General features: G+C 56.4%; 1 protein-coding gene across 6 annotated transcripts in view; it reads right to left on the reverse strand.

Moving 5' to 3' along the window:
* Nucleotides 1–21,844, reverse strand: part of SLC26A9 (solute carrier family 26 member 9) — a 28,651-nt gene extending 6,807 nt beyond the window's left edge. Inside the window, exons 1-19 of one of the 6 annotated variants that reach the window (XM_059145667.1) lie at nt 21,705–21,820; nt 20,225–20,406; nt 14,150–19,294; nt 13,835–13,977; nt 10,993–11,132; nt 10,758–10,868; nt 9,940–10,115; nt 7,960–8,124; nt 7,227–7,379; nt 6,834–6,916; nt 5,931–6,078; nt 5,504–5,617; nt 5,213–5,290; nt 4,560–4,655; nt 2,580–2,686; nt 1,879–1,948; nt 1,658–1,750; nt 1,429–1,542; nt 571–852 (exon numbers count right to left, since the gene is read on the reverse strand). In XM_059145667.1, the coding sequence (XP_059001650.1) occupies nt 571–852; nt 1,429–1,542; nt 1,658–1,750; nt 1,879–1,948; nt 2,580–2,686; nt 4,560–4,655; nt 5,213–5,290; nt 5,504–5,617; nt 5,931–6,078; nt 6,834–6,916; nt 7,227–7,379; nt 7,960–8,124; nt 9,940–10,115; nt 10,758–10,868; nt 10,993–11,132; nt 13,835–13,959 (2,055 nt within the window). In that variant the 5' untranslated portion in view covers nt 13,960–13,977; nt 14,150–19,294; nt 20,225–20,406; nt 21,705–21,820. Of the gene's footprint in view, nt 1–570; nt 853–1,428; nt 1,543–1,657; nt 1,751–1,878; nt 1,949–2,579; nt 2,687–4,559; nt 4,656–5,212; nt 5,291–5,503; nt 5,618–5,930; nt 6,079–6,833; nt 6,917–7,226; nt 7,380–7,959; nt 8,125–9,939; nt 10,116–10,757; nt 10,869–10,992; nt 11,133–13,834; nt 19,295–20,224; nt 20,407–21,704 lie in introns of those variants that run through there. The other 5 variants (XM_059145668.1, XM_059145670.1, XM_059145666.1 and 2 more) reach the window with 5 other exon arrangements.
* Nucleotides 21,845–22,513: the final 669 nt, after the last annotated feature.

Consider the following 22,513-nt stretch of genomic DNA (forward strand, 5'->3'; position numbering starts at 1 on the left):
GGTTTTCCCGGGCTGCCTCTATCTGAGCCAGCTCTGAGGCTTGCTGACTCCCTACCATCGGAGGCATTGCTGAAAAGGTATCAGATGGATAGATACCTCTACGCAGGGTGTCCCATGGACTGCCGGTTTGGCCTGGGAATGTGGGGCACTAATGTTATGTCTTTTCTTCTCGCTGGACTGGAATTGGCTGATGTTGGAGTATTTGGGTGAGGGTGGGAAGAACAGCAGACCGTGAACCGGGCCCAGGCCGTACTCTACTCAGAGGACCTTGGGGTGGGATCCTGGTGGCCTGAGAAGGACCTTAGGACGTCTCTCTGCTAGAGACAGGGGCTAAGGCAGGTGGGGCAGCAACTATCCCTCTGGGATTCCTTTCCAGCCGCTCATCACTGTGGGCTGTCTAGGCCTGCTTTCCAGAGAGCTGCCTCTCCTGGTCATGTCCAGAGGAAAGCTCCCTTTTGAAATGAATGAAGCTTCCCTTGTCAAAATGAGGGCTCCAAGGAGTGTGGGAGAGCAGCGGGGAGGGTGTTGGGGTGGAGGGTGGGCTGGCACTCCCTCTGCTTGGGGCCTCACCTTGCCCAGGGTTTTGATGCCCATCAAGTCCACAAAGCTGACCCCACTCATATCAAGGATGATGGTGTGGAAGGTGACAAAGGGTGGGACGCTGGCCAGCATGTCACTGGGCTCACTGGGGGTCTCAGCGGAGGCTGGTGGCTCACAGTGGGCAGCTGGGGAGCTGTCAGGGCTGAAGGTGATGTAGGAGACGCTGGCGCCGTTAGCAGGAGTCTGGTTGTTGTTGGGGTCCGTCGGGGAGGCGTTCTCGAAGTCCTGCTGAAGCTCCTGCAGGGAGACAGTCTGGGAATGGGGGGGTGGGGGGGCAAGGCATCATCAGACTGAATCAGACTTTGCTATAGTTGAGGCAGGGGCAAGGAATGTGCGGGGGGGCGGAGTCAGTAACGTCAAGAATGTCGCGGTGGTGAATACGAGCCCCCAGAAACCTGCAGAGAGGGCACCTCCCAATGGCCTTTCCCCAGGCGGGGACTGAGTGCTCCGTCTCCCACCATCCAGACAACGCTGGAGGAGGCATCCGGGAGAGGCGTGGACGCCTCGGCCCACTCCGCTGTGGGAGAAAGGGCCTCTGGAAACAGCCGTGCCCGAGAACTCTCACCCTCACATCTAACCTGGGTGGGTACCCCAGCAAATTCACCGCTGCTCCCCATTTGGGGTTGTTCCTAAGTCTATGCACCACATCCCGTCTTAGCCAGAAAATGAGGAGGGGCCGTGGGGCTCTGTGGTTACCCCCAGGAGCTGGCACCCCCTCACCCAAGGGGAAGAATGCCCAGAGACTTTATGTCTTTGCTTCAAGAGGTGCTGGGAGGGGGGGCCCCCGGGGGCACGATCCAGGAGGATAGGCTCCTAGCGTCAGTTCACCTTGGTTTTCATAAACAGAGACTTCCTCTGCTGTGTGGGCCTCAGCCTCCCCTTCTCCTGCCTCCTGAGGTATTTTTGCTTGGCTAGCAGCACTTTCTGGGGGTCCACACCCGTCTGCAGGGAGAGAACAATTGCAGTTTGGACCTCTTTGGAGGTGGCCTGCCTCCCAACCCTCTTTCTCCCATCATCTCTGATTGGCCCCTCTGGCCACCAGAGTCCTGAATCCTACCTTGGCAATGACCTTTTGCCTGAAGATCTCCGAGTTGGCAAAGTAGAGAGGGGAGCAGTAAGTGACAATCTTAACCCCTTCGATTTCCTGGACCTAGGACAGGGAGACTGAGCTCAGGTGGCAGGCATGTCTTTATTGGCTTTTTTTTTTTTTTTTAAACCCTCTTTTCTTTGGGGTGGGGGCAGGGCAAAAGAAATAGGTCTTAACTTTGGATTACTTACCCTGTTATAGGTCTTGGGATTAACATAAATGTCAGTGTCCATGACCTGGGCCAAAGCATAGCCATTTCGACTGGGTGAAAAAGGAAAAGAAAAAAAAAAAAATCATGCTAAAAGCCAGTGGGCCTAGAAGGATACTCGGATGGGAGCGGGGGCAGAGGCAGGATGGGGTGGGGTCCCTTTCTCCTCCCCGGGCATGCTGGGTTGGTCTTTCTATACTGGAGACACATGCCTGGTGGCCTATGGCTGGGCTATGACCTGAAGGATGACAGGTGGGGCCTTGACATAGCTCCCAGCCTGGGGCTCGGCACAGAGAAGAGGTAGAGTATGTGAGGTGACAAGCTTGGGTGGCCCTGAAGTCACCACTTCCTGGTTCTGAGTTCTCAAGGAGAGAAGACAGGGCTACCCTCACATAGAGCATCCTTCCTGCCGTGGCCTGAAACCTCTTCCTGAGGTGCCCCTGGCCTGTACCCTTTAACCTTTTTATAGGAAGGACACGGCATCTGTCCTCTGGCCTGGTATTCTCCTGGGGAGGGTCCCGTTTGGTCTGTTCTTCCCCTACTTTGTCTGGCCCCCAGCACTCCGAGCCCGGGAAGGCTTCCTCTGGGGCTTTTGAGTTATGGCAATCGGTCAGCCCAGCCTGGGCACGGGGTGGGGGTGGGGACACTGCTGTGCCTTGCGGGGGTGGGAGGGCTGTTACTTACAACTGAGTCTGGAAGACCACCACCAGGGCGGAGAAGGCGACGCCCACGGCCACACCGTACGGCAGACTCAGGAAGAACGAGGATAGGAAGCTTACCATCCAGACACACTGTGAGGACAGACACGTCAGAGCAGGCCTGGGGAGAAGGCTTGCCTCTTCTGGGAGGTCTTTTGGGAATAGCCAAGGCCTGTTTCTGCAAACTCAGACCCACCTTCCCCTTTTCACGGCATTTTTGCCCTGTCTTCTGTATTGTGGCTCTGGGCACGCTTGCCTGTCTCCCCCAGACGGAGCGTGGCTAGCAAGCTCGCTGGGTTTTTAGGAGGCGGCCAGGCCACCCAGGGAGGCAGTGTGGAGCACACTGAGAGCATGAGGGTCAGATCCACCCGGGGTTCAAAGTTTCATTCTCCCACTCACTAGTGATGTGAGCCGAGTTGCCGGACCCACAAAAGGGGAGCAGTGACACCTGTTTCATGAAAGGATGAAAGAGCTAAGCCACCTAAAGGTCCTAGCCTAGCAACAGGCACCCAGTGGTCACTCCACAAGTGTGAGCTCCCTTTCTCCACCTAACGGGAGGCTGTGTATGCCCGAGACAGGCTCAGTGGTCTTCCCCGCCTACCCACCTGGGGTCTGGCTATGTGGGTGGGGGCAGGGTTGGCTGCTGTTGGTTGGACCCCTTGATTGTCCTTTACAGTCCCCCAAATTCCTCTAAAGGAAACAAATCTGCCCACGTTCCTGCAGAGAACAGTGAGGCTCAGACCGGAGCCCAAACACAATGTAAATCTCAGGGACGATTGTCATGGGGGAGGATTCTGGCAATGCGGTAAAAGCAGATCAGTAGGGTGGGCATTGGAACATGACTTTCCCCTATCCTCATCACTCACTGGGGGACCCCGGATGGACCCCTCATTCCTCTGGCTTTAAGGATTTTCCTCATGCAGGCAACCCCAGGAGACAGTACCACGCAGAGGTTTGCCTATCTAAGATTTGGGTTCCAATCCTGACTACTACTTACTACCCCTGTGGCCTTTGACAAGTTCTGTAACCTCTCTGAGCCTTGGTTTCCTTATCTTTTTTTTTTTTTTTTTTAAGTTTTATGTATCTAAGTCATCTCTATACCCGACGTGGGGCTCGAACTCATAACCCAGAGATCAAGAGTTGCACGCTCGTCTGAGTGAGTCAGCCAGGGGCCCCTTGGTTTCATCATCTTGAAAGGAAGTCAGTAAATCCTCTCCTAAGTTATGGTGGAGCTTAACTGGGGATGGTGGTTGTAATTGTCGGTACCTGGTAATCTTAATACTCTTGTCCAACGCAAGATGCATTGGGACCATGACTAATCATAACAGTCATGTTTGCTGAGCATGGCATAGCTACCCGGTGCTTTCCCAGTGCTTTTCATTTAATCCTCAACCCCAGTGTGTGATGCGGCCATGACTGTCATCCCCATTACAGAGGAGGAAACAGCATTCCAGAGAGATCTGGCAACTCACTCAAGATCCCAGTACACTGGCTTTAGGTTCTAGGGTTTTTGTTGTCACTGTTTTTTTAAGAACTATTTCTTTCTGCTTTTGCTCTTTTTGTAGCTACAGATCATAAAAATAACCATAGCAACGTTTTACTGGACCCGGGGTACAAATCAGGTAACATGCTTCTTGCTTGTATTATCTCATTTCTTCCTCATAAACACCCCGGGGGGTGGGTGGGTACAGAGTATAGGATACCTATTTCTCAGATGAGAAAGCCAAGACTCAGAGAAGTTAAGGGACTTGCTGGTTTAGGGCCAAGCACAGAGCCAGTGAGCCGCTGAGATAAGGTGTGAACACAGGATGTCTCACGCCAAACCCTGGGCTCTCGGCAGCTGGTTCTGCGACGAGGGAGCCGCAGAGCAAAGGGATCCCGGACAGAAAGAGCTGATGGGGCTGTGGGGTTGGAGGAGGGAACCAGGGGCCTGGAGGGGGTACCCAGAGGCCCCCCCTATACCTACACAGTCCAGCTTGCTCTTCTTCCACAGGTAGTAAGGGTCAGCGAGCTGCCTGAGCGAGTTCTTGAGGTTGACAGCGATCAGTGCTCCCAGCACAGACTGGAGAAACAGAACATCACTCTTCCTCACCTGGGGGACCCCCTTCTTCCTCCCAGCCTACACACCCCCCGACCCTGGTGTCTCACAGGACAAAGCTGCAGTTCCAGAACATCTCTGCTGCCAGAGCCCCCAGATCTCTGCACTCCATCTTAGGGCTGGAGAGTGCAGGTCCAAGGCCGTGGGGCCCCTCCTGGCCCTTCTCCATGCCACCCCACCCCCTCTCCAACCCCCCCTCCCCCATGCCAAGAGCCTTCTGAGTCAGACACTCCTAAGCACTTGTAAACACTGATGGGGGGACTGACCCTGGGGTCAGAAGGCTGGAGTTGGCGACCAGCCCTGCACTTATGAGCTGTATCACCACACATCATTAAGACTGCCTCAGCCTCAGTTTCCCTCACCTATAAAAGGAGGAAAGTAAACCCTGTGTTGTCTACTTTACAGGTTGTGGTCGGGACAAAGCATGACCCCGTCGTCACTTTGTAGAGGGTCACACAATGCCTAGGGATTGTTCTTACTGGAGTCTCCCGTCTGCCTCCGCTTTCCTGCTGCACTCTTACCTTGGGGAGAGGGTATAGATAGGACCCCAGGACCAGCATGGTGATCATCACGACCAGGGACACACACAGGCTTGCCACCTGTTCCGGAGAAAGAGTTGGGAACAGGGCATAGGGGTGATATTCTCGTTGTTGACTTATTTCCAACAGATGCCTTTGGTGGAGTGGAGACCGATGGGGGAGAGGAAGGTTGGAGAAGCAGCTGGCCCGCCTTGCAGGTGTCCCAGCTTCTCTGGGGCTGCTGTTTTGTTTCCCTCTCACCTCTCCCCCCAAATGCCCTGCTACGGCATTCACCTGGGACTTTCCTCCAGCACCATCCACAGCCAGAGTGACAGAGAGGGCACAGCAAATGACGTGGATTTTAAAGAAGGAGCCAAAGAAGTTGCTGCAGCCCAGGGCGATCATCTCCTGTGGGGACAGGGGCAGGATTGGAGGTGGGGGCTATGGGGGGCGGGCAGCAGGTAGAGACCAACATAGTCATCCATGCAGGCTGGATGTTGGGCCTTGGACTTGAGAATGACCCTACAGCTAGAAGGCCAGACACTCCCAAGCAAGCTGAAGGCAGCCTCCTGTGGTCAGAGCCCCTCCTGCTCACCGGCACGCACCTTGCTCACCGGCACGCACCTTGCTCACCACAGCCCCAAGAGCCCCACAGTACTTGTCGCCAGGCCTCTGTGGGACGGGGCCCATCCTGCTTTGCCCTGTAGGTAGCTGGACCTACCTGGTTCGAATCCACATCATAGCCGTGCTTGCTGGCCAGGGTCCGGCCCATGGCCAGGTTGATGACATAGCCCACAATGGCCAACGAGAAGGCTGTGCCCATCATGTCCTTCCACTGGGAAACCACAGGCAACACGGGAGTGGGGAACCTGCCAAGGAGCCAGAGAGCAGGCAGGGCCCGGAAGTGTGAGAAAAGGAGGGCGAGTCCTTTCTCAACCCACGGGGACTGGCCAGGCTCCACAGTGTGCCCGGGTCTACGTCCTCAGTATGACCCTGTGAGGAGCTGCCATGCTCCCATCAACAAAACCAGAAGCCAAGACGTAGAAACTCACTCCTCTGAGGTCCTAAAGCCAGTAAGTGGTGGGGTCTCGTGTGTTCACGCCCAGGTTCTGGACTCTGTGCTCACTAGTCCACAGATCCACAATCCCCAGCTCCCCGCCCTCTCCTTCTCCCCCTCCAGCCTCTTCTCCAGCCCTGCAACACAGCCACCACCTTCCCCTCCCAGGGCCTGGCGTGGTGCCTGGCACAGAGTCGATGCTCCACACGTGTTGTTTTGAGGCTAATAGCTTCCTTTCCACATGGAGGAAAAGAGCCAACACATTAGAGCAGGCGAAGAGCCGGCAAAGGGCTGATCAGAGAGGCTTTGCTCTGGCAGCATCCAGTAAATGGGACATCTGGGGAGCTGTGTGGTGGTTAAGATTCGCTGTTTGTAATACAGCTAGCATTGGCTGATTGCATGGCTCTCTTCCAAAACAAATAACAGAAATCATTTCCACTTGGTCATTGTCATAGAGTCCTACAGTGCTTCCTCATCGAGGTTGTCCTCTCTGGGTCTCTGAGCAGAGGCCTTCATGCAGGACATGTTGTTGGGGGGTGGGCAGGCTTCTGGGGCACCCGGACTCACCCATGTTGGATCTCTCCCACGATCTGCATGTGATACTTTTGGGGCATCTTACAGCCCCCAGAGATAGCTGTCGCCACCACCACCTGCAAACCCCAAAATGCAGAATGGGAATGGGCAAGGCATGGCTCGCCCAAGCTTCCCTTTTCTCTGGGGACCCCAAATCCAACTTTCCTTCTCCCTCAAAGGGGAACAACCCAAGGAGCAGGGAAGAGTGGGAGCCATGTACAGGGGGATGGAATGGATTTACCCAACTGCCGGTTCTACTGGCTGCCAGTGGAGGGGGAGGCAGAGGTCGGTAGGGGCTCTCCCTTGGCCTTGGGTGGAGCTGAACTCCATTTCTCATGGCCTCTCCAGCCTGGCCCCCAACACTCCAGCCCCAGACGGGGTCCTTACCACGATCATCTCCGTAGGGATGGGGAAGCGGATCCTGTGCATGTAACGAGCGTTGAGTTCCTTCACCAGCACCAGGAAGACGCCACTGATGAGGGCGAAGATGAGCGAGGCGATGTTGGTGTGGGGGAGGTTTTTGCAAATGTCAATGAAGGTCTGGGGGAGAGAGCGCCGTGCTCATGGACTCCCACCTCTTCTTCCTGTGCTATCCCCACCCTGGGGTGTCTAACCCAGTGGAGGGATGTTGTCCATGTGAATGGAGGCACACCAAAGCAGTATTCAGACCCTGGTCTCCCACAGCTCCCCATTTTCCTCCTGCCTCTCCCAAAGGGTTTGCTGGGAGTTCACGCCAGTGTGGGAATGCTGATTCTTTTTCTCTTTTTCTTTAGAAAGAATCTGAGCTCAAGGAAGAGAGTTGGAGATAAGACGTAAGGAAGAAATTCCCAGGCAAGGAGGGGTTGAGGCACTCCATCAAGGAACTGATGGAGAATGGATAACTCCTTTTCTGCCGGGATTAACCATAGAGAGCCTCAGTGAGCCCTCAAGGTCATGGTTTCACCCTTGCTCCCAAAGTGGGAGCCCCCAGAGAATCCTTTCGGAACCGTGGGTCAACCGGGGGTCAACCTTGTTTGCGAACGTCGTGTAAGGAGGAGCTCACAGCTTCTTCCAACAGTAACACCTGCTCTGTGCCTGCTTGAGCCCCTCCCCATCTGCAGGGGTGTGCTCCTAGACTCACAAAGATGATGGACCCCGGGCCTGCGTAGGAAGGGATGGTCAATCCAAAGATGTATTTGAGCACCGAGATCAGGATCTGCAGGCCGGCCGCCGTCATGAAGCCCCGGATGAAGGACTCGGACAGGTAGATGGCCACAAAACCAAACTGCACGAAGCCCAGGCCCATCTGAGACGAGAGGGGTAGGGGTTAGGGGGATGAACGAGAGGGGTTGGCAGTGCCCGCAACGGCCGGACCCAAACCCGGGCTGGAGTTCCAGGCAGCAGCCCCAGGGAAATGAGCCTTTTGTGACCGGGTCTGGCCCTCTGCTGTGCCAGGCGGATCCCAAGTCGGCGTAGGGGCACAGGCCTCTTTGTCGCTTCCTCTCTCCGGCTTTGGTTTTCTTATCTGAAGAATACACCGGGTCCTCCCCCAGAGAGGCCCCTCCTCTCTCAGTAGACGACACCACCATCCACCCAGTGGGCTAACCAGAAACTCGGAGGTCATCCTCCCCCAACCCCACATCCAGCCTACCACCAACGCCTTTAACGGCCCTGGCCAAATGTTCCATAAGTCCGCCCAATCGCGGGGGCTCTCTCCGTGGCTGCCACCCTGGTCTAGCCCTCGTGAGTCTTGCCTGGGCCTCTGCAGTCTCCTGACAGGCCCCCTGCTTGGGTTCTTCTAAACCACTTCCCACTTCTCCTCTCTGTGGCCTGAATGACCTTAGAGACCGCCAATCCCACCCAAAGGCACTGTGTAGGGGACAGACCTCAGCTTCCATTGTCCAGCCTCTGCCTCTATTTCCAGCCCCGTCTCTGGCCCATCCCCCAAAGCCACCTGCTGTCCAGCCACCCCAAACTTCTTGCCTCATCATCCCTCAGTCAGTTCACACCCTCAGGTCTCCACGCTTTGGAGTGCGTTCCCTCTGCCTGGACTGCCCTTCTGTGCCTCGTTCATTCGGTTCCCGGCCAACCTCTACTCATCCTTTAGACTCAGGTCAAATGTCACCTCCTCTCTGAGGCGAGGCCTTCCCCGACTCTCGACACCCTCTTCGATACTCTCACACCCTTTGAACACAGCTCTGTTACGCAGCTTATCTCACGGCCTCCACGCTGATCTGTTGACACGACTACTTCCTCTGCGGGGCTGGGAGCAACTGGGGAACCGGGCCCCTTCTCTGCTTATTGTTCCCCTGAGGCCTAGCCCAGCGAAGCAACCAGAAACATCAACTGAATGAGCGGACGAATTAAAGGCGTCGTCTGAGGTTGGTTGCTTCCTGCTCTAGTGTCCCACCAGGCATCATTTCCCGTCATAAAACCTAGCAGAGGGGCGCCCGGGTGGCTCAGTTGGTTAAGCATCTGCCTTTGGCTCAGGTCCTGGGATGGAACCCCGCATTGGGCCCCCTTCTCCTTCTCAGTCTGCTCCTCCCTCTGCTCATGCTCTCTCTCTTTCTCAAATCAATAAAATCCTAAACCAGAAAACACCAAGCCCTCCCTCCCCCCACCAAAAACAACAACAACAAAAAAACAAAACAAAACAAAACCCACAAAAAACAAAAACAAAAAAACACCAAAAACGCAAACCAAACAAACAACCTAGCAGAGGCCTCTGCAATTTGTGTAACTGATGTGGAACAGGTGGGGCTGTGGCTTGGGGTAGAGGAGGTGGAGGGGGGTGGGGGATGTTAGAGAACTGGGATGACCGTGCTGGCAGAGGGACGGGCATTGGAGAGGGTGGCAGAGAGAGGCGGTGAGCCTTCCGGATAGTCTGGGACTCGGGACAGTTTTACCAGGGGCAGATGCTGGTCTCAGGGACCTGCGGGAGGCAGTGGGGAGAGACACCGATTTCTGGAGGTCTTTTGTGGCCCCAGGAATGGGGAAGTGGGAGGAGGTAGAGCCTTGAATCAGCTTCAGTGTCAAAAACTGGACTTTGGAGGCAGGGGCAGGACGGAAAAGATGCTCTCCCAAGGCTGAGCCCTCGGCAGGGTCGCGGCAGTCCCCTCACCTGGATGATGGCCGTCAGGCAGGCCAGGGTTGCGGACACGTGCAGCCTCTCAGCCTCCATGGCCGCCGTGTCCACGTAGCTCTTGTTGGTGGCATTGTCGAAGACCCAGAACTTCGACTCTGGGGCCAGCTGCAGACAGATGTTACCCACCAGGATGCTGATAACGGCAAAGGTACCTGCGGTGCCCACCCAGCCAGCGAGTCAGAGGTTTGGACCACAGCCCTGGACAAACAGAAAGGGGCCCAGCAGAGCTTCCCTGCCCTCGGAGGGATGGGTCCCCCCACCTCCAACGTTCCTCTCCTGCAACACAACAGTCGCTCACACGTAACCGTGACCTGCACTTTCAAGAGGCTTTCACCTCGGCTGCTAGTGTGATTTCGTCGGGCGCTTGAAGAAACGAGCTTGGAAACGCAAGCAGTGCCTGACCCAGAAACAGGCCTTGTGAGCAGGCCCTTGTCTCCCCGTCACTTAGCACCAGAGAGCGCCAAGTGTCTCTGCAGGGACCAGTGTGAGAGTGACGGGGCAGTTTCCCACGTCTGTTGGGCACTTTGGGGCTCACAGTATATCCTGGTCCACGGAGTGCTCCCCACATTCCGGGGAGGGGGACGGAACAGGGAGTGCTAAATGGGCTCACGGGCAGCTCCGTGGTTTCTCTAAGGTCGCAGGGGACCTGGGAGTGACGTTCACAGGGACAGTCCCTTCGGGGCCAACGGGCACCCGCTCTAGGAGAAGGCAGATGGAAGACAGAAACCCCTCTGCCATGCCCCCTGTCCTCGGGGTCCAGGCCACCTTGCCCGCTGAGAGGGGAGAGGCCTTACCTGGCACCATCTGGTGTATACCCCCCAGGAAGAAGTAGGTGAGGAGGGGGAAGAAGGAGGAGTAGAGGCCGTTGACGGCAGGAAGGTTGGCCAGCAGAGCAAATGCCATGCCTGCAGAGGACAAACAGATTGCAGGCTCAGGGGTAGGGCTGCGTTGTGGAGGTCACAGGGGGCCGGGAGAGAAGGACAGGGGAGCGGCAGGCCACGGGCACCTCCTAGGGCACGGACCCCTCACCTTGTGGGACCTGGATGGATCCACCACTGAGTCCACCCAGCAGGTCGGGGATGATGTAGTCTTTGATCTTGTACTTGGGGAGCCAGGAGAGCACAGGGAGCAGCCCAAACACCACAGCTTTGGTCTTGGCCGAGGAACATCTGAGGGAAGAGGAGAGGCTTCCAGTCAGCACGGCATGGTTTGGACACTCCGAGTTGCGGAGAGATTACAAGGTCCCGTTCCTGGTCATTCATTCATCCACTCATTCATTTGGAATTCATTCAGCATTCAGTAAGCACCCACGCTGGGCCTGATGCCGGGGACGCTGAGGAGAAGGGGGCGGGGCTTTCTTTAGGGAGCCGTCCACATGCCCTGGGCTTAGCTGGGCGTCTTCCGAAGCTGGCTGCTCCCCTGGGACATCACGTGACTTGGTGTGAAGGCACGGATTTGGGGTAGCTTAGCCTTCCAAGCCACAGGGTCCAGCCCCCATCTCAGATGGCCTTTCTCCAGTCTGACGGAACACAGGGCTGGGCACCCAGGTGAGCTTCCGCAGCTTGGTGTGTCTCTCGCTCACACTGGACAGCAAACCCCACCATGGCCAAGAGTCTGGCTGTCTTGTTCATCTTGTGTATCTTGTACATTGTATCGGGCTGCTTAGTAAATATTTGAGGAGTAACTGAATGAATGGATGATTGAAAGGGTGGGCTGGTGTAGTCGGAGTAGGGGCTACCGCCATCTTTCGCAGCACCGCCCCCCAAAGAAAGCTCCATTTTGCTTGCAGGGTATGCCTCTGCGGACCCACCGTCCCTCGTGTGTGAGGACTCCGATGTTGGAGTTCTTCTTACTGTTAATTCATCAGGGGTGTGGAAAGAATCGGGGAGCTGCTCGTTTGTCAGGGCAGGGTGGGGAAAGTTCCCCACCTTCCCTGTTTGTTGAACACCTGGAGGTCTTTTCATCGAAACTCAGGAGTGCTAGGAACAAGGGCCTACAAACTCGAGGGTGACAGCTCGTGGATTGATGACTGGAAGGAGGTGGGAGGCGTTTGCTTTTCTTCTCCCAGTTGAGGGAACTCAAATACTCGGGGCCCACGTGGTGACTCACTAGCCTGCTCCGATTAGGACTCCTTTCCTTCCCGGCACCAATTCCTGCTCTTTGCTGTTGTTCAACAATAGTTTCCCTGATCCCGGGTCCCCTGGATGGCACCCAAGACTAAAATCAATACAGACAATGCTTTGTAACCTGTGGAGAGCCTGGACAGATTTTCTGTCCCAGCCTCCACTCTGGGAAAGGCATCACCACCAACACCCTCTGGGGGCACGTGGCTGCCTCGCCCATCCTGGGGATGGTGGACAGGGCATTGGACCAGTGGCAAATAGCTGAAAGCATCTCTAAAGCTTTGTCCTAAGGGAGACCCAGCCCTTCAGGAACTCACTCAAGTTTGTTTGTGGCAGAGAAACTGGACTCCCCAACACAGAGCTGACTAGGGGAAGACACACCACCGCCCTGGAGCTCATACCTGCCTGGCTGTGCGGCAAACCTGCCGCATGTTGGGCAAGGCGATCTGAGGCCCCAGAGAAGGGCTGGAAACAGATGCCAAACACCTCTACAGAGGCTTCAGAGTCCAAGAGGGAAGTGGACAGAGGGATTAGTTTCTAGCCATTCATTCATTCCTTCATTGAACAAATATTTATTGGAGCGCCTTCTGGGCGTCAGGCACTGTTCAAGGCTCAGTGCCAGCCTCGTGGGAATTGTTGGTTCCCTCTACCACTTTATAGTTTTAATCTATAATCTTTTTGGCCAACAGCAGATACCCTCAACCCTCCAGCACAGAAACAACCCAAACTCCAGCATTTTGGGAACCATGGTTAGCAGAGCCCGCCTGTCCGAGGAACCCAGCTGTGGGTACGGTCCCCGGGCACTGAACACCCAAGCCTTTGGCTGTAGCCTGGCAGAAAGGAGTCTCCTGGGAGAAGCAGGGTTGGACCAGGGCTGGTAGTGAGGACTCCAGTGGGTGATTCCCCCAGCCTAAACCAGTTCCACCAGCATCTCCACTTCAGCCATTGCCAGTGACCTCAATCCAGGTAACTGAATCAGCTGTTTCCCCAGGGGCGTGAGGAAGAGCAAGCCAGCCCACAGCCAGGACCGAGCAAAGTCTGCCAGGACTGTAGGAAGAGGGAAGGTGAAGCTCATAGCCTCGGGTTTCTGCAGGATGAGCAGAGATCATCTCATGAAGCCCCTCCACCCCGCCAGTGGAGGTGAGGTTCTGCTGCCCCCCAGCACGGTGCCAGAGATCTGAGAGTGGAAAGAGCCCGGGGGTCTGGAAGGACTGTATCCTGGTAGGGCTCCTGTAGGAAAGCCCAGGAATTTAAGGGCTGCCTTTGGGCCATCTCTGGATCCACAGAAGGAAGGAACATCTAGGCAGGAAAGAGGACAAAGGGCAGGGAGGGGTGGTGGCTACAGATTTGTCTTGATCAGGAGGGAAAGGACATTAAAGGAAGGGCTCTGATGCCCCCACTGCCCCTGGGGTAGCACGCCCATCTAGAGCTCCCTTAAGAACCCAAGAGAGACTTGAGTGGACAGAGAATACGGCAGAATCTCATGCCAGGGATTGGAGATGCCCTACAGCTCTTCTGGAACTGGGGCTGCTAGTCCCTCCCCCCACACCCCCCGGCGCCACTCCAGGTGTGGGTGTCAGTCCAGGAGAGCTTGTGGGATCTTAAAGTCAGGGTTCCAGAACCTTCCCTCCCCACGGCTTCCCCCAGCCCTGTCTCAGCCGTACCGGTACAGGAGCCATACCCCGGTGCAGAAGGGATTTTTGGTGGGGAGCAGCAGAAAGAGGCGTCTGGGCTCTGGGCCATGTTACCTGAAGGCATGGCGAAGTTTCTCTCCCAGTGGGTACGTCCGGTCCTTCTTCTCAAACTCATCATCAAGGACGGTGAGAGAGTATACAGCTCGGTCTACCACGTAGCGGGGCCTGGGCTGGCTCATGTCTGGGGCATTGACAAGCTTTGGAAGAGGCAGAGGAGGGGGAGACGAGGGGCATCTCTGGCCGGCGCCGGCTCGGGCCTTCTCTCTCTCTCTCCAGTGCGCGCCAAGCAGGCTTTTATCCTGGTTTTTCCCCGCCCCCACCCAGCAAGGTGCCTCCCTTCCCGCTTTCAGGTCTTTCCACCAGACTCACTTCTTTTGGTGGCCTTCCTTCCCAGGCACGGATGAGGCACACACTTGCCCCGGCTGTTTTGCTTGGCGCCCAGCACGTGGCTGGCACACCACCCCTGTGACGTCACTGTCACCCCCGCCGCACACCAGGCAAAGAGGAGGTGGGAGTTCAAAGGCAGGAGTCACCGCTGGATATCAGCCCGTGGGTCCTGTCCCCCGCCCCCAGCCCCAGGCTCTGGTGCCTCCACAAGCCTCAGGGCGCTCTCCCCGGACCTCAGTTTCCCTGGCAGAAAGGCTCATACCGTTCAGCCAGTCATCTTGGGGGAAATCGAGAAAATGGCCTGCCTGGAGGCGGGGGGTGGGGGCGGGGAGGATGGCTGAGATGACCTCAGGAGGACCCTTCTTGAAAGAGACACCTAGGACTTCACCAACAGGTTTTCCCAGAGGGATAATGGCGCGTTTGGGGAAATCAGGATGGTCTGAACTGGCTGGCTCTCCCACGGCTTCCTGGGCCTAACCTTTCCCCCACCCTTGTGTACTGGTGTTTCTCTCCTCCTCGCTTTTTGCGCAACGCGGCTGATGTTCCAGGAGCTGAGCAGGGCAGAGCCGAGTGCCGGGGCCCCTGAGGCCCAGAGGAGCTCCCTGTGGGAACCATCCCCCATCCTTCCTACAACAACGGGTCCCTCCTCTTGTCCCCTGCTCCTGGCAGCTGGGAGAACCCCCTGGGGGGGGGGGGACCTTGGAGGCAGGAGGGAGAGGGAAGAGGTAGGGCAGGTTTGAGGGAAGGAGGTGGGGAGTGTGGAGTGACCATGGCCAGTCTGACAAAAGATTGGAAATGGGGTTGAAAGTGAGAAACCACTTAGGGGGCTAGGGACAACCCTTGGCTTCCTCTGGGAGAACCTGGGTGCATAGGGCTTGTCGGTAAATGGTAAATGACTTTTGTGGAAGAGACCACGGCAGAGAGATGGAAAGTATATTAACAAGGGTCCAGAGGGGCACCTGGGTGGCTCAGTGGGTTAAAGCCTCTGCTTTTGGCTCAGGTCATGGTCCCAGGGTCCTGGGATCGAGCCCCGCATCGGGCTCTCTGCTCAGCAGGGAGCCTGCTTCCTCCTCTCTCTCTGCCTGCCTCTCTGCCTACTTTTGATCTCTGTCTGTCAAATAAATAAAATCTTAAAAAAAAACCAACAACAAGGGTCCAGAAACCTGGCTTCCGGTCCTGGTTTACTGGTGAACGGGAACAGACATCACCCCACTAAGCCTCAGATTCCTTGTCAGTAAAATGGGAGTAACATATCTATCTCACTGGGTTGTGAGCACAGATGAGCTATGGGCAAGAAAGGGATGTTTAAAATGTACAAAAGCCGAGGCAAATGTGAGTTGTGAGTTGCTATTATTGGTAAGATTTTACCCAAGCTGTTGAAGTTTGGGCTGGTGAATTCCATTTATTTGCTCATGGGACCCTGAAGCCCATCAGAACGTATAAGTAGAGGGACCTGGGAGGCTCAGTCAATTGAGCCTCTGCCTTCAGCTCAGGTCATGATCTCAGGGTCCTGGGATCGAGCCCCACGTCGGGCTCCCTGCTCATCAGGCAGCCTCCTTCTCCTTCTCCCTCTGCCCTTCCCCTCTGCTCATGTTTTTTCTCTCTCTTTTTCTTTCTCTCTCAAATAAATAAATAAAATCTAAAAAAAAAAAAAAAAAAAAAACCAAAAAAGAGCCTACAAGCAAAGGTGGGGTGCCTGGCAAACCCCCAGGGTGATACCCAGCTGGGAGGGAACTGGGGAGAGAAACTGCCCACAGTGCCTATGCCCAGCCCCTCGCCGGGCGCTCTGTACGTCCTCACCAAATGAATGCTTGTGGAACGAATCAATAAATGGTGTTTTGGAGAAGACATGGGCAGACATGAGTAAGAGCAATGACACAAGAGGCATTTCAGTGGGAGAAGCAAGAGGCAGAGTGGCGTAAAGAAAACCAGCACCTGCTTTAGAACCAGAATGAGCTGGGTTCAAAGATTCAGTTTCTTCATCTGTAAGTGGGGGTAATAACCGTCCCGGGTGGCTGCCGTGAGGACGAAATGAGACCGCGTGTGCGAAGTGGCTGGGCTTCCCAGGCGCCCAGGAGATGGTAACGGTGATGGTTACTATGATTAAGATGGGAGGTGCCTCCTTCGTCTTGCGAGAGACTACTGAAACACAACCAGCCCTCCACCTTCCAGTGAGGTGGGTGCCCTTCCCCCGTCTCCTCCCCACCCTCTCCAGGGGCTTCGAGGCTCTAGCTTTCCAGCGTCTTCCCTGGCTGGCCCTCTGGGACCGATGAGTAAGGAGCATGACCGTCCAGAGGAACCGGAGCTCCAGCCCGGCTTGGGAGTAGGACTTGTGGTTTAGAGGAAAGGGTCTGTCCCCGGCCACCCAACAGACTGTCTGCAAAGGAATGGCCAAGAAGTTCAAGGGGAGCTGGACCCGAAGAGAGAGAGAGCCCTTTGGGAGAGCCCCTTGGAAGAGGGGGTGGTGGGAGACCTTGCCTCCGTGCCCCTGGCAGGTGGTGGGGGGGCCCCTGAAGCCCCTTCCCAGGCTGCTCTCAAAGGTTCTAAGTTCTAGTGGGTGGGGGAGGGGGTTAACATCCGATTCCACCGAGCCCTGCTAACCCAGCGCCCCTCACTTCCCCAGTTCCTCCGTGGGATCTTCTTCCCTGTCACCCGGGCCACCTCCACATATGTCCCTGCCCTTTCTTTCCCCACCCGGCCTCCACCTTCAGCTGTTCACCAAATGTCATTGCCATTTCTTTCCACTGTCCCTCCTGTCTCTCACCCCCTCAGCTCTTATCTCACACCTGGACTATTGCATTAGTCTTCTGACTGATTTCCCCGGCTGCAGCCTACACCCCCTTATCAGAAACCCTCAGCCTCCTCATTTCCAGGTGGATCAAACCCCAACTCCTTATTTTGGCATGTTCGTCCTTTCACCATCTGGCCCTGTTTTGGGGGAGTTGGAAGAATTGTTGGCTAGATCCCCTGACACCATTCAGGAAACCACCCCCCCGTCCCCGACAGGCTTGGCCCCGTTTTACCCCTGTGCTCTGTCCACACTTTCCTCCTTTCCTGCTATGCCCTGACTCACTCTGCCTCCCTAGACCAGCCCAGCCTTAAGACCTGCTCCTCCCCTCCCCTCCCTCGCCTCTTTGCCGTGCCCTCTTCCTCCTCCTCCTCTTCCTCTTCTCTGAAGCTTTTCCTGACCACCCTGGCCTAGGATCTCTTCTTCTCCGCTGACCTCCCTTGATCTGAGCCCCTCCAGTCTGCACACCAGTGTTGGCTTTGGCTACTCCCAGCTGTCACTTCCAGGGAAGGGAGAGAGACAAGGGGGTGGTGGTGGCGGAAATCCTTCTGGGAGGGGGATGACTCAGGACTGTTTCTGCCCCAGTGGCAGGCTTCCTATGGATGGGGACCAGATGCTAGGGGAGTCCCCGCGTGCACAGGCTAACCGAGGAGAAAAACTCCCTTGCTTAACTGGAATGCAAAATCGGCCTGGTCCCCTGCACTCTGCCTGTTTCATTCAAGAAATAAGGTGTTGAAATCTAGAAGGCTCTGGGAGCTCTCCCAATCCCGACTGGGTACCCCACCAAAGAAGAGGAACCCAGCAGCCAGCTCCACTCCAGAACTTTTGTCTAGAAGGGAACTTACGCCTGAGGCCGGTCTAATCTTCTTGTTTTGTCGATAAAGAGACTGAGTCTTAGCAGGAGGTGGTATAGGGAGTTGAACGGGGGCCTTGGACTCCATCTTAGCTGCTCCCGTTGGGTCCCCAACCTTCCAGGGGCAACCCTGCTCTTGCTTTCTGGGGGTCGTCCCTTAGTGGCCTCCAGAGTACTCCTTTCGGAACACCCCAGCTGACAAGGCAGGACTCCCGGGTTCTGCCTCTCCTCTCCAGAGCTCTGTAGGGGCTGTGATGGCCTCTTCATGCCCTTGGCTTTCCCAGGATGATGACAGACCGTGTGGCGAATCTGCAGCCACGGGAGCTGCCCCAGCTCCTGGTGAGGAGGTGGCCCGGTCCTACTTCCTAATTCCAAGAGTAGGGTTGAGGTGGGGTGGGGCTTAGGAGGGGGGTTACTTCATCCCTGGGCCAGTTCTGTGGGCTGAGAGGGAGAGGGGGGATGGGAGAGGCCAAGTGGCAGGAGGCAAGGGCTCTGGAGAGGGAAGGGGTTCCCAGGGACCCCCGGAGAGGGCACCTGCAATGCTAGATTAGGGGTGGGAAGGTGAAAGAGGGAGCAAGAAAGGGAGAGGTGTAGGGGACAGAAGACTTGATCCCTGGTTAAACAAACACAGCCCTGCCGAGTGATGTCAGCCTCGCTGAAAAAAGTCGAGGCTCTGTTGCCCTAGGTGTGTAGCAAGGAGCCCGGCCTCTCGTCAAACAGTGTCAGCCCCTCTGCGCCTCCCCTCCCCCACTGGATCAGGGAGAAATGGCAGGTGCCATGTGACAATATTGAGGAACAAAAGGGTGCCCCTGCCGCCTCCTGCTCTGTGGAGAGAAGGAGGGGCAGGTCCCGATTTGCTGGAGAGACCTGGTGGGGGGGGCGGGGGAGAGCTGTGGGGTTTAAGGGAAGTAGAGGGCCAGAAGGAAAGGGCATGCAGAGGGTAGGAGGGGTGGGCGTGTGGACAATTTCCAAGGCTTGGCAGGGAAATGGGGTCACATCTGGGGCAAGGGGGATTCAGGGGTTTTGCGGCGCTAAGGAGCTGGTGGGGAACAAAGGGGAAATGGACTCCACGTGTGGGGCGGTATGGGCTGAGTAGACCTCCTCCCGGGCTTCTTTGGGGCCCCTCATCAGGATCCTAATTCCCCCCTGCAGTGAATTCATGCGAAAGAAAGCCCACAGGTATCTCTTCTCGGCACGTTTCTAACTGGGTCTGTCTACATCTGTACAAAACTGTGGGCAGAGATGGGCTTGGGCACGGTGCCCGAGTTAATGCGTAGAAAGGCTTGGAACGGTGCCCGTGTGAGCGTGCAACAGACTCTGAGCGTGTCCTTATTGTTACCGCTTTGATTACTCTGAGGATTCTCTTCCTCTCTCTGCAACCTCGGGCAGGTCCTTCTGCCTTTCTTGGCCTTTCTTTTCCTTCCTTGGCCACAGCCAGGCCACCCCTTCCCTCTCCATGACCTTGTCCGTCTCAGATTTCCCAGAACTGGTGAGAAGAAAAGCAGAACATCTCTTTACATGAGGGCAGGACATCTAGGGAGCCGGGAGGCCAAAAGCCCTCTGTGGGGTTTGGGTCAGGTCTGGAGGTGATTCTGTCATTGTGGCCCCGGGTGACTTCCTCCTCAGTCCCGCTGTGTGTTGGGGGTGGGGGGAAGGGGAGGGGTGTGGGGGGGGTTCCTGGATGACCACCTGTGCCAGGCACGGGAGCAGGCACGGGAGCAGCCCCGGCATGGCCAGCTCACCCTGGCATTCTTATCACTTGTCCCGACCTGGGCGGTCACTGTGTTCTGGGAAAGAAAAGGTCACTCTGAGGTTTCCTCTTTGCTTTAGCGGCTGCTTGCTTCCCGCCTCATCCAGGGCGGGACCCCCAGGGAAGGAGCCATCTCTGAGTGGGCTGGTGGGTGGGAGCTGGGGATGGGATAGGAGGCTTGGCGTCTCAGCTGGGGACTGTGTCCCCGACAGGAGAGGTGAAGGTATAGAGGCTATAGGTCTCCAAAGTGTTTTTATCAATATCCTTTTATTTTATTGTCCCCATGTTTCTTGGGCAAACTTCTCACCCCCTTTCTACCCTGGCATGATTTTTCTTATCAGTCACTTGAAGGGGAAGATGAGATGTCCCTGAGTGGCCTTCCTGTCCCCTGGCTTGTCTGAGGACACTTGCAGCCGAGAGATTCACAGTTACCAGCCCCAATCCCACTCCTTATCTCTACGCCCACTCTTCCCTCCTTCTCTGCTGTCCCTGCTGGGGACGGAGATGGGTGCTGGCTGAAGGAAACCATCTCCAGCAAAAGGGATCAGGGTCAGACTCTGAAAAGCACTTTCCAGCAGGGAGACCCGACCAAGGTCATGGGCTCCCTGATACAGACACTTAAAATAGACTCCTAGAGGTCTGCAAGGAGAGGAGGCTTAGTCTTACTTGGAAGTGGGCAAATGGACAAGGAGACCAGCGAAGGACCCTGCTGGTCTCGATCAAGGAGTCCAGAGTTTCGTCCACACAGAACGGGTCCCTCTTTCCCTCAAGGAGCTCGCCGGTGTCAGTTTGGTTCAGTTCAACACACACTCTCTAAACACGACGATGTGTCAGTCTCTGGGAAGGCTCTAGACATTAAGAGATAAGAAAGAGTCCATCTCTGCCTCCCAGGGATTTATCCAGATGAGCATTTAGAACAGTCTTTCAGGCCTGGGAAGTACCCGGAAGAGGCCATTATGGTGATGGAGGAGACGTGTGTGTTGGTGCCCATGCGGCCCCGAAGGAGGGTTTTGCCAGGTTCTCAACACCAGGACTGTGGGGCTCTGGGTGTGAGGAGGGAGTGGGAAGGATTGTGAGGCTCTGGGAGAGGGTTGTCCGTGTGAGTGAAGCCATGGAGCAGGGATAAACTTCTCTTTAGTTCGCCCCCCTTGGGGCACTGTCCCAGCCGAGGGGCACACTCTGAAAGTGGGTCTTCCTCCTGGTGGCTCAGACCCGATGGGGCCAAGGATAAGTGGGGAATTTATGCTAGAAAGAGAAAAGATTTCTTGACCTAGGCTGGGGACCTCACTGGCTGATTTGGAGGAATGGGGGCACCGTTGGAGGGTGACCTGGGACCCCTCACAGCCTCAGGATGAGAAGTTAGGAAGCGGGGGTGCTGATGGAGATGGCCCACACCACTGTCCTCACCCCTACCCTCCTGTGCTGAAGCATTTGCCTGGGACCAGGTCCCCTGGGTCCTGTCTCCCCGGCCCGATGGAGCTGGGCCCCTGCTGACCCTCTCCTAATCCTCCGGCTCCCTTCCTTCCGCCTCCTCCAACCTCTCAGGATTAATGGGGGCAGGTGGGATCCCACGCCGCCCATACAGCCGCCCTGAGCTGGTGGAGAGGTGAGTGAGCAAAAGAGAACATCTGGGGGGCACAAGGAGGGGGAGACAGCCACACAGAAGCAAGCCAGCGAGCCAAGCATGAAGAGCTTTTTGCTTCCAAGACTTGAAAAGAGGGGAGCGGTGCAGCCAGCGACTTCAAAGGCCGGTGTTCCGAGGAAGAGCCAATATTTTTGTTCTTTCCTTTGCGAAGGAAAGCGGCCCTTGGGAAGGAGCTAGCTCTTCCCCCTCACTCTGTTTTGGGGTCTGGCAGACCTCCTCCACGAGAGCTCCATTCCCACCAGCCCCCTTCAAGCCTCCTGCCCCACAGCTGAGGTCCTTCCATGCAAGGGAGGACCCTGGGGGCCCCTCACAGGTGAAGGGCTGGGGGCTGCTCTCACACTTGGGGGCCCCAGCGGCTTTCCCACATGGGCTCAGGTTGACCAACAGCCTACCCCGTGACCGGTGGGCTCCTGTCAGCCCTCGTCTCTATGTCCCCGCTGCCTGCCCTCCTCAAGGGAAGACCCCCAGCCCCATGGCGGAGGCCCGGGGCGGGGTGCTTACCAGTGGGTGAGAGGAGCCGGCCGGGCAGGGCTGCAGGTGTGTCTGGTGTCTGGGGAGCGAGGAGCCGAAAGGTGTTCCAAGGTGTGCAAAAGGGCTCTGCTCAAATAATCCAGGGAGGCGTTTATAAATAACTTTACCTCAGGGCCACGGGGTGAGCCCCGGCTTCTGATTGGCTCTGAGGGGAAGTGGTTTTGAACACTACACCATAGCTAAGCCTGAGGAGATAGGAAAAGGAGATAAGGGGGAAAAGTTCCTAAATGAACAGCCCTTTTTTTGTTTTACCTGAGGAGCAGAGCTGTTTGATGGGAGCTTGGCACTTCCTAAATCCACCCCGAAGACAATAGGTCACATTCAGCGGGGCCCCTGCCCCACAGGCTCCCCCAAGGCTGAGGAGGGGACAAGGGAGACCCCTCTCTGAGCTTGCTGTCCTGCCGCTTGGAGGGCTGGGGTCAAGCCAAAGAGCCTCTTGGACAATGGAACCCATTGAGGCCACCCGAAGGGTGGGGTCCCGGGGCTGCTTGCTTTGAAGAAGGGAGAGCTGGGCGGGTGTTGGGGGGACAGTAGACCTCTGAGCGAGGGGACGAGCCATGGCTGAGAGCCCGCTAGACATATGGGCTGCCATGGAGATCTGGTTCCCCGTTCTGTCCCCAACCTTAGGCACTCCTCTGTCTGCCAGTGCCACGGGGAAAGTACGGCTTGCCCTCCTAACTTGCCAGGTAGGGTGCATGGGGGACGTAGGGGCTTGGGATCAGGTAAAGGAGCTCAAGAAACAGGATTTACCACAATTATATGTAAGGTGACTGAGAGGC

This window comes from Mustela lutreola, chromosome 14 (assembly GCF_030435805.1).
Source record: "Mustela lutreola isolate mMusLut2 chromosome 14, mMusLut2.pri, whole genome shotgun sequence".
Taxonomy (NCBI): Eukaryota; Metazoa; Chordata; class Mammalia; order Carnivora; family Mustelidae; genus Mustela; species Mustela lutreola.